General features: G+C 36.2%; 1 protein-coding gene across 2 annotated transcripts; it reads left to right on the forward strand.

Annotated features, from left to right (window-relative positions):
- The first annotated feature begins 5,040 nt into the window (after window positions 1-5,040).
- On the forward strand, window positions 5,041-9,156 carry LOC131062548 (linoleate 9S-lipoxygenase 6). 2 transcript variants are annotated; one of them, XM_057996244.2, is made up of 9 exons: window positions 5,041-5,641; window positions 5,733-6,016; window positions 6,141-6,381; window positions 6,497-6,844; window positions 7,066-7,151; window positions 7,245-7,352; window positions 7,443-7,744; window positions 7,833-8,096; window positions 8,179-9,156. In XM_057996244.2, the coding sequence occupies exons 1-9, from the start codon at window positions 5,242-5,244 to the stop codon at window positions 8,945-8,947; spliced, it is 2,802 nt and encodes a 933-aa protein (XP_057852227.1). In that variant the 5' UTR covers window positions 5,041-5,241; the 3' UTR covers window positions 8,948-9,156. The 2 variants fall into 2 exon arrangements, with proteins under 2 accessions (XP_057852227.1, XP_057852226.1); XM_057996243.2 differs by having other exon boundaries at window positions 5,057-5,641; window positions 5,724-6,016.
- The last annotated feature ends 1,058 nt before the right edge of the window (window positions 9,157-10,214 follow it).

Below are 10,214 nucleotides of genomic sequence, written 5' to 3' on the forward strand. Positions count from 1 at the left end.
GGACCAAGCATTAAAGATAGTTAGTATATCTTGTATTTTTTTGAATTCAAAGTGTACTATTCTATTTTAACATGTTACAAAATTTATACCTCAGGCGTCGAAGTTGTAGCTATGGTAACTGGGGGAGGTGTATGGGATACCACTGCTACATCTTGAAATGCATATTATTTGTCTCAATTTAAATCAATGTATAAATGAAAATTCATTTATGTAATTACAAAATTAAAGTGACTGATAAATAAAATGTTATGAATTCAAATCAACACACCTGTGTCTATGGCTCATGGGCAAACACCATGTCCATCAACTCATCTGTCAGCGTGACATCCTCAACCGTGTGAGCCTGACATCTACAACCACAAATCGTGCATAGATGATATGAGTATCCATCTGCACCGGCTGCATCATCTATCCCTGAGCATATCCCCGAGCAACTGACACACATATGCTCGATGGGCTCTTTGTCGCCCTCTAACGACTCATCATTCAATACAATAGGGTGTGCTAATGATGTCCCATGCTGGATGATGGCACTAGTCAATGTTGTGGCCGCCTGAAGAGTCTATAGCTCCATCGACTCTTTCTGCTCTAATGGGACAACTTGATGCACCTTGGGTTTGGGTGCTAAGGGGCAGCAACTCTCCGCGACTAATCGCCTACGAGCTCCAGGTCTATCTTGGGCAGAGCCACCACCTCTACCATGAAACTCTCTCATGTCAAAATAATTTGGGCGCACATTGAGCACAAACTCACAATATATTTTTCTCAAAAAATATAATGGCACCTCATAATTATTACAAGGTGGATCATCAAAGACCATCCACCACCTCTGCCAAAAAAGATTCTTCATCTGCACACTGGTACACCAATGTATGGGAAACCTCTTTACATTAGGAGGTAATGACTGACCAGTTTTGGGGTCAACAAAAAGGGCACATATTTGTTGTTTAGAAATATTTTTGCTTTTAACTCCATCGTATGATAGCCCATTGGCATAGAATTGACGACACCTATCCCTAAAGCTTCCCATTTGGTAATTTCTGTGGAAACAGCTATGGCACCACTAGCTAATGTTTCTAGGCTAGTGGCAAGGGATTGATGATGGTCAAGTTCAGAAGTTTTCAATTTTACAATCAGTCTATTTATTCTAGATGTATTTTGTCATAACTGATTAATTAATTCTTCCTATGTTTCGGCTGTGCGGTCAAAAGGAGGAATTGGGGGTTGTTTTTGTGTGTTTTCAGAAGGTGCATTTGGTTGTTCTTGTGGGTTTTTAGGAGGTGCATTTGGTTGTTCTTGTTCTAGATTAGAAGAATCTGGTTTTTGAAACAAAAAATGAAAAAACCTAATCAAAATTAATGAAATTAAATTCAAAATGTAAAACAAATTGCATAAACCAAAAAGAAAGACAAAAATAAACAAAAAATAACCTTGATCCATAGCCTGGAGGACAAATTTGGCACCCCATTTGCGGTTTAGGTTAGAAAATGGGAAAAAAAAAAGTAAAAAATGCGCTTTACGGGTAAATGAGACCCAGTTTTATTTAAAAACATTTTTTACCAAGCACCGCGTACGCGGTTTTATTTGGATTATTAGCGCGTACGTGCTCATTTTCCTATAAGCAGCACGTACGCGCTAATTTTCCTAGGCGTAGCGTGTACGCGCTACCTTTTCTAGGCTCGGGAAGAAGAAACCTAAGCGCGTACACGGGAATTTGAAATTTTAAAACCACGTATGCGCTGCTTGTTTTTCCAAGTTTTTTTTGGGTGGTGTCCACTTTTCTGACCACCATCTTTGTGCACACGCTCGAAAGTAAGGGAGACACATAACTTAAAAGTATTGTACATGTCATAGTAGACTACCTCGACCATCATGTGTTTTAAAATAAGATTGCACAAATAAATTTAGTGAAGGCTACATCAAAATGCCATATGCCAAAGGATTATGGAATGCTTCAATATTTTCATGTTGTGATTAATCTTTGTACATCAATGCATCATTTTAAAGATTATCAATTCTAGTGATGATGTAGTTCAATAAGAAGACACATCATTCTCTTGACATGTTCTATATCCATAAATGTACGCATATCATGTGTATTGTGAGATGTGTGTTATCAACTAGTTTCACATGTCATCCATATATTATTCTTATACAACCAAATCAAGTGTAAAATGAGATACAAGAGGAGGTACCCTACATGTACTCAAATATATATCATGTGAAATGATTCAAATGTAATTATTTATCAAGAAGTGGCCAGTCATGCAATTATGCATATAAAATCCAATAGGGTTCACTAAGGATGTGCCTCTAAAATGAGAAGAATGATAATCACGAGTAACACATGGTATGGGGTAGATAGAAAATTGATCTATGAAATCACATGACAATGCATGAAATGATATATACAATAATAATTATATAGGAACAATGAGATGAACTAAACCATAATTTATCTCTATCAATCAAAGTATCAATAATTATGTGTATCAAAGTACTATCATCGTAGGTATGGAATCATATCACAAAGATAAGAATGGTATAACATGTATCTTAGAATATTCAATTCTATTGAATTAATCTATCATAGGTGTATTAATATAATTTCACCATAAACCACATCATCATGAAACAAAGTCATCTTTCATATGATAAGAAGATAAGGAAGTATCACTATGCCTATAACTAAACCTATCCTCAATATATTGATCATGAACCAAAAGATAAGTAAAAAGGACTAGAAGCCTCATGTAGAGATGAAAAAGACATTCCATTTGTCATAGGAGAAATACAACCATAATAAAAATTATTGTGCTACAAATACACAGTTAGCCTATAGTGTGTGTGAGCCAAGTTATCTAGAATGTGCAAAAAAATTATATTTAGTAGTTATTTCTTAAAGTCAGCTTAACTAGGACAAATGGTGTGACCCTACCTAATTATATCTATTTGTGAAGTCTATCCCATATCATCACATTTTGAATTATATTATTATTTAAGATTGTGGATGTTTCATCCTTAAAGTGGCTTGGTAATATATTCATCATATCATGTTTGATGCTAGTGACTCTACATCAATGATATATATATATATATATATATATATATATATATATATATATATATATATATATATATATATATATATATATATATATATATATATATATATATATATATATATATATATATATATATATATATATTCACAAGGTATATATTTTCACTAGGTGTGTACTCATCACTATCAATATCCAAATAAGTATCATTAGGCTCATGGAAAACTAAGCTGAGTGTATCCAATAGTCATGATTTGGTATTCAAATCAACTCTACAAAGGAAACAAAATATGAGACGTGGTAGAACAAAATTTCCATACAAGTCACATCCTTATTTAATTCAAGTCATGGGAATACCAAGGGTACATGGATGATGTTTAAAACTAGAGATAGGAACCTATCCAAATCTGAAATGTGTTCATGACTATTATCCACAGAATAAGCCCTAATAGGTGCCATAATAATAGGAAAGTATAGGGTGGGAGGATGAAATATAAGATAAATCACGATGTATACCGAAAAATCTAATACAAAATATAAGGAAATGAAGATAAAACCCTAGGCAAGCTTGAAAACATGTGAAACGTTAGAATAATATCATATTAAAAATGTAAATTAGCAAGTGCAAAAGAAAGTTAAGATTTGTGGGACTAGCCAGGTTCAATAAAATGTAAAGGAAAATAAACGTTCCTTGTTGTTAGTTTAGGCTATTTTTTAATAATGCATACACATGAGAAAATAATCCATTTAAATTAATAATAATAGTTGTAAGATTATATTATATCACATAAATAGATGTGTATAATTATGACAAGAAATGAAGGGGACAAATAGAATTAGCTATAGGATCAAAGAATGAAGATCCTAAATGTGTCAAGATGTTTTGAGATCGAGAAATGCCACCTCTTTGTTTGATATTAATTTCTCATCGTGTCTAATCTTTCTTCAATCAAAGGACAATTCTATCTAGGTGGATTATGAACCTAATCTTTGCATGCCTTGAACTTGTCATAGACAAATCTTGGACTTTTGCTCCTATGTTCTCATGATTCACAATATTTTGCTCTTAGAAAAAGGTTGTGTATTTTAGTTTGTATATGACAAGGATAATTACTCGCTTATGTGAAACCATGTAAGAATGTTGATTCATTGACTTGATCAATAATACAAAAAAACAAAGATAGCAAGATAGACCTGGAAAACAATTTCTTTACTCTATTTAGCAAATCAAATCCAAGTGTATCACTATGAATTGTCCTTTTAATTATTTAGGATGAGAATTGATCTCTCAATTTTTAATGTTTAGAATGAATGCAATAAATGTCTTCAACTAGTACCACATGACATCAATTTGTGAAAGTGTGTATTTAAATAGCTTTGTGCAGGAAAGATAAATGGGGGTAGTAGCCAAAATTTGAATTAGAGCAAGTCAAGTTTGTGCTTGTGAGGACAACCTTGCAGCCATAAACTCAACATAGGATTAGTAGATAGAGTGAATCGTGACAAATATAGTCTATTTGAAGATCAATGCATGACTTATAACATAAGGTTTGCATATAAATAAAACCGAATACATAGACTCATCTTTACAGAAAACTACACTATCTATCATTATATACAAAACATAAACATAAGAATGCTAATTTCACCATTACAATAACCAAGATTACATTATCACACAAAGTATTTGTTAATTCTTTAACTAGACTATACATAAATATACATAACCACAATCAACAAAATGATGTATATTTAAAAATACAAAAAATATTGACCACTCATTCTATGTCACGGATATAAATTCTAAACTTAGAAAACCTAAATTTGATGACTATATAATTATAATAAAAAAAGAGAGTGTAAAATACAATCGAAATTTTCGAAAAGACTATTCCATGACAAAGATTGATTTGACATAAGTGTCAAATTTTTTTTATATAAAATTCAAGATAGAAACATGTTTTAATATAGGTATGTAAAAGACCAATTCCCACCGTCTGCGTCTCGGTCGAACAAAGAATCCTTCAACTTCCTATGGGCACAATTCTGCAGAATTTTCGTAAGATTTTTTTTTATATTTTACAAGATAAGCATGAGACTCGTTCTTGGTAATTAAAAAAGGCGACTTTGAGGAACGAGACTGGTTCGCGAGTTGACGAACACATCCTAATACTATATAATGCTCCTGATGGCATTTCCTTCACCACATCAAAAATCCTCAAATTATTTCAGATTTCAGGCAATTGCCATACAAAACAGTATTGTTAGGGCATCTGCTTTCTCGCATAAAAAATCTTCAAAAAGATTTCAGGCAATTGCCTTACAACACAATATTGTTTGGGCTTCTGCTTCACCACATCAAAGATCTTCGAAAATATTTCAGGCGGTTGCCATACAAAACAATCTTCCTTCCCTTGACAAGATGGAGGGAAAGCAGAGTATAAAAGGTTTTGTTGTAGTCCAGAAGAAAAATGTGTTGGATTTGAACGATTTCCATGCCGGAATCGTGGACAATATCAGTGAGCTGCTCGGAAAAGTAGTCTCTGTTACGCTTGTGGGCACCCCTCATGGCAATTCTGGTTAGTGTTGATTTTTTTCCCCATCTTTCTGGATTTGATTAAGTAAAAAACCCGTTATTGATATTTTTTTTCTGTGATGGAGCATCAACAGTCAATGCCAGTGCAAAGTTGAGCGAGCCTGCTTACTTGCAGAACTGGAGGAGTATTCACGTAGGGGCCGTCGCTGGGAAGACCACATATCCAGTGGAGTTCAAATGGCACTCCGACATGGGAACCCCTGCAGCTTTCTATATAAAAAATACTCATAGACATGAGTTTTTCCTAAATTCACTCACTCTTGAAGTTCCCGGTCAGGGCAATGTCCATTTTGTCTGTAATTCTTGGGTGTATCCTGCATCTCGTTATAAAAAAGACCGAATCTTTTTCTCCAACAGGGTAAACACATAGATCAATCATTCTCATAGATATTTTGACCATATTGTTTTAGCAGTAGTGGAGAAGGTTAAAGCTTATTTTTCGTAGATTACAGGATTCATAAGCAATATGTTTTGATTTGCAGACATATCTCCCTTCTGAGACTCCTCTGGCTCTGCTGAAATTGAGGAATGAGGAGCTGATAAGCCTGAGAGGTGATGGAACAGGGGAAAGAGAAGAGTGGGACAGATTGTATGATTATGATGTGTACAATGATCTGGGAAACCCAGACAAAGATGAGGAACACAGTCGTCAAGTGTTGGGAGGATCTAAAGATTTTCCCTACCCCAGGAGGGGAAGAACAGGCCGCCCCCCTACAGAGACAGGTTGGTTAATGGTAATTTCAATACTGATTTTAATACTGCAACTTAAAACTTAAATCCTACACCCATTTATTATCTGTTCAATAAAAACATTCAATTTTGTGGGTGTTAATGACAGATCCGGCATCTGAAAGCAGACTGTCAATATTCTCTAGCCTAAACATCTTTGTGCCGCGAGATGAACGATTTGGGCATTTGAAACTGTCTGATTTTCTAGCCTACGCCATTAAGTCCTTGGGACAATTTCTACAGCCTGAACTCAAAGCCATTTTCGATTCCACCCCCAATGAGTTCGATTCCTTTGAAGACGTTCTGAAACTCTATTCGGATGGGATAAAGCTGCCTGACATCCCAGCTCTTGATGACGCGAAGAATCGCATTCCTTTGGAGCTCATAAAAGAGTTGGTTAGGACTGATAGCGAAGGCCAAAAGCTCCTCGCGTATCCCACACCTCAAGTCATCTCCAGTATGTTTTCTTTATCCCTGCTCCTTCATACATAATATCATAATCTTATTAGCACAGAGATGAAATTAAATGGGCATGGTTGAAGGGGACAAATTGGCATATTACATCATATCTAATTAGCATAGAACCAAATTTTACTGTACATGTTTACATGGGCCAAATTGGTATATTAGATCATATCTAGTAGTGTAGAGCCAAAATTAACTGGACAATGGTTGCAGAGGACAAATGGGCATGGAGGAAAGATGAGGAGTTTGCACGCGAGATGCTCTCTGGTGTGAATCCGGTTATCATACAGCGACTTCAGGTGAGACTGCCTTTTACAGAAGTCACTGTTCAGTATTTACCTCATTTTATATTGCTACAAACTCTGAATATCATTATAAATGATCGATTTCAGAGTTTCCCCCCGAAAAGTGAATTAGATGCCGAGATATATGGGCCCCAGGAGAGCTTTATTACAGATTCAGATATAGAACAGAGCCTCGATGGCCTCACAGTGAAGCAGGTGAACTTAATTTCTGACCCAAATTTATCTTATTGTACAGTGCAGACTGGGGAGTTTATTGATTAGGTTTTGATGTAATAATATGTGTAGGCTCTTGGGAAAAGCAAATTATTCATTCTGAACCATCACGACGTATTCATGCCTTACGTGAGTCGCATAAACGCTCTAGATTCTACCAAGATATATGCTACTCGCACTATTCTGTTCCTGAAAGATGACGGCACATTGAAACCTGTTGCGATAGAGCTCAGTCTTCCCGCTTCGGATGATCGGCCATACTACAGAAAAGTACTGACTCCTGCACAGGAAGGCGTTGAAGGAGCACTCTGGCAGCTTGCAAAAGCCTACGTTGCAATGAATGATTCAGGATACCATCAGCTAATCAGCCACTGGTAAACAGCTAACGAATCCCTGATACATATTTCCAATTGAGTGACACACTTTTCTCATACTATAACAATTTGGGGGTTTTCTTTTCAGGCTTAGAACTCACGCAGCGACAGAGCCATTTATAATTGCAACAAACAGACAATTGAGTGCTATGCATCCGGTTCACAAGCTACTCAGTCCCCATTTCCGAGACACAATGAACATCAATGCCTTTGCCCGCCAAATTCTCATAAGTGCAGGAGGCATTCTTGAGAGATCAGTATTTCCTGGAAAATACGCCATGGAAATGTCTGCCGTTGTCTACAAGGACTGGAGGTTTGATGAAGAAGGATTACCTGCCGACCTCCTCAAAAGGTAAACAATAATACCCATCTGTTTAATATGGTGGATTACATTAGGTTTTCAAATTTATTGACAAAATGTATGAAAATTGCAGAGGAATGGCAGTAGAAGATAAAGAAGCGGAACATGGGCTGAGGCTTACGATTGAAGACTACCCTTTTGCGGTGGACGGGCTAGAGATATGGTTCACCATTGAATCATGGGTCAACGACTATATATCATTCTACTACAAGAATGATGAGGCTGTGGCATCTGATACAGAGCTTCAAGCATGGTGGTATGAAATCAGAAACGTAGGGCACGGAGACAAGAAGGATGAGCCATGGTGGTACGAAATGCAGAGCGTGCAAGATCTTGGAAAGGCCTTAACTACCATCATATGGGTTGCCTCAGCTCTGCATGCTGCAGTCAATTTTGGTCAGTACCCATATGCAGGGTACATGCCCAATCGGCCCACAGTGACTAGAAGGCTGATTCCTGAAGAGGGCTCCGAAGAGTTCACAGAGCTGAAGGAGAATCCCGATTTGTTCCTGCTGAAAACCATGTCAAGCCAATTTCAGACGACGCTGGGAATAGCCCTGATTGAGATCCTATCCAGGCATTCAACAGATGAGGTATATTTAGGGCAGCGTGCATCTCCTGATTGGACCGATCACGAAAGTGTGGTGGAGGCCTTTGAGCGTTTTGGGTCTCGCTTGAAACAGATCGAAAAAAACATTACAGAAAGAAACAATGATAAAAGATTGAAGAACAGATCAGGCCCGGCAGAGGTTTCCTATACTCTGCTTTATCCAAACACTTCTGATGAGAGTGGCAAAGGAGGACTCACAGGGAAGGGAATTCCTAACAGCGTCTCTATTTAATATGCATTTAATAGCTCAATTATAAAGCCTCTAGAGGTGGCACTTAAGAAAGGCTTCTCAACCCTAAAGATTCTGATATTGGCCCTATTATTTAACCGGCTGATAAAACAATTGTAACAGCAGAAAAATAGCAGGGATATCTCTTTTGGAGTTATCTCATTCTATGCCCCCTTTTATTTTTTTATTCTGAATTTACTTTAGTTATCTCATTCTATGCCCCCTTTTATTTTTTTATTTTGAATTTACTTTTAAGTGTTTTCTTTGGGCTATTACTATTCTGAAAGCCATGTTGAGTGTAAATTGGCTTTTGAAGAAAAAGAGAATCCTTTATGGCATAAGGTCTTCCTTGTAAAGTTTATGATTGTCTTCTCTATCTTGTTTCGGTCTTGTTTTTGTTTAGTTGTTTTAAATTATGTATATGACAATGGTATTGTTAGTCTTGTATCCATATGGCATAGCAGGTTGTTGTCCTTGCTGATTATTGATATAAATTAGTTTGTTCTGTTAGAGCAGTTTGCTCCTTGCTATGTTCCATAGAGTTACGAGGTTAGAGATAGCAATGGATGGCACGATGTGTTTCCGGTATGAGGGTACTTTTGGGCCATTTTCGATGAGATGGCAGAGGATGGTTGTAAAAAAATAGGGGGATTTTAAGAAATATAGAGAAATCTCAAATATGCATATCATAACAATGATAAAAAATTCATCATAGACATTAATACATAGCATTAGACTTGAATTGGGATTTCATATGAGAATCGACAAACATTTTGCCAAAATTCAAATGCCTTCACTCATAATTGTTAATAAACATGTCATAAACATCCATAATAGACATAAATATTAAACATCCATAATTATGAAATGACATAAATTGTAAACTAAAAAACATGGAAGTCCATAATCAACTATCCATAATAATGTCAAGATAGAACTAAGAAAGTATATGTTTGTCTATAATCAACACATGGTAGGTTTTAGAGAGCTACATTGGAGCACAGCTCCCTATGACACCAAGCATGCTACTTGCTTGACTCAAAACGACTCAAGGAGCGCATAGGTTGGACTACGCCTCACGAAAAATTGGATCAAGACGATTCAAAATAGAACCAAATTAAACAACTCGCACCAAAGAGCACATGGATATGATGAATGCAAAATAAAGAGAACTCTAAAACGCATAAAGAAAACTGTACAACAATGCAAAACCCAAGCATACATAGAATTTGGGGCCAAGAATCTATTAATTGTCCATTACATAACAACA

Source organism: Cryptomeria japonica, chromosome 4 (assembly GCF_030272615.1).
Source record: "Cryptomeria japonica chromosome 4, Sugi_1.0, whole genome shotgun sequence".
Taxonomy (NCBI): Eukaryota; Viridiplantae; Streptophyta; class Pinopsida; order Cupressales; family Cupressaceae; genus Cryptomeria; species Cryptomeria japonica.

Excerpts from the sequence above, each read along its gene's own strand:
- LOC131062548 (XM_057996243.2), top strand. The coding sequence starts at position 5,242 with ATGCTCCTGATGGCATTTCCTTCACCACATCAAAAATCCTCAAATTAT. Across the intron at positions 7,353-7,442 it reads ATGGCCTCACAGTGAAGCAG|GCTCTTGGGAAAAGCAAATT; the intron begins GTGAACTTAATT and ends TAATATGTGTAG. Across the intron at positions 7,745-7,832 it reads CATCAGCTAATCAGCCACTG|GCTTAGAACTCACGCAGCGA; the intron begins GTAAACAGCTAA and ends TTTTCTTTTCAG.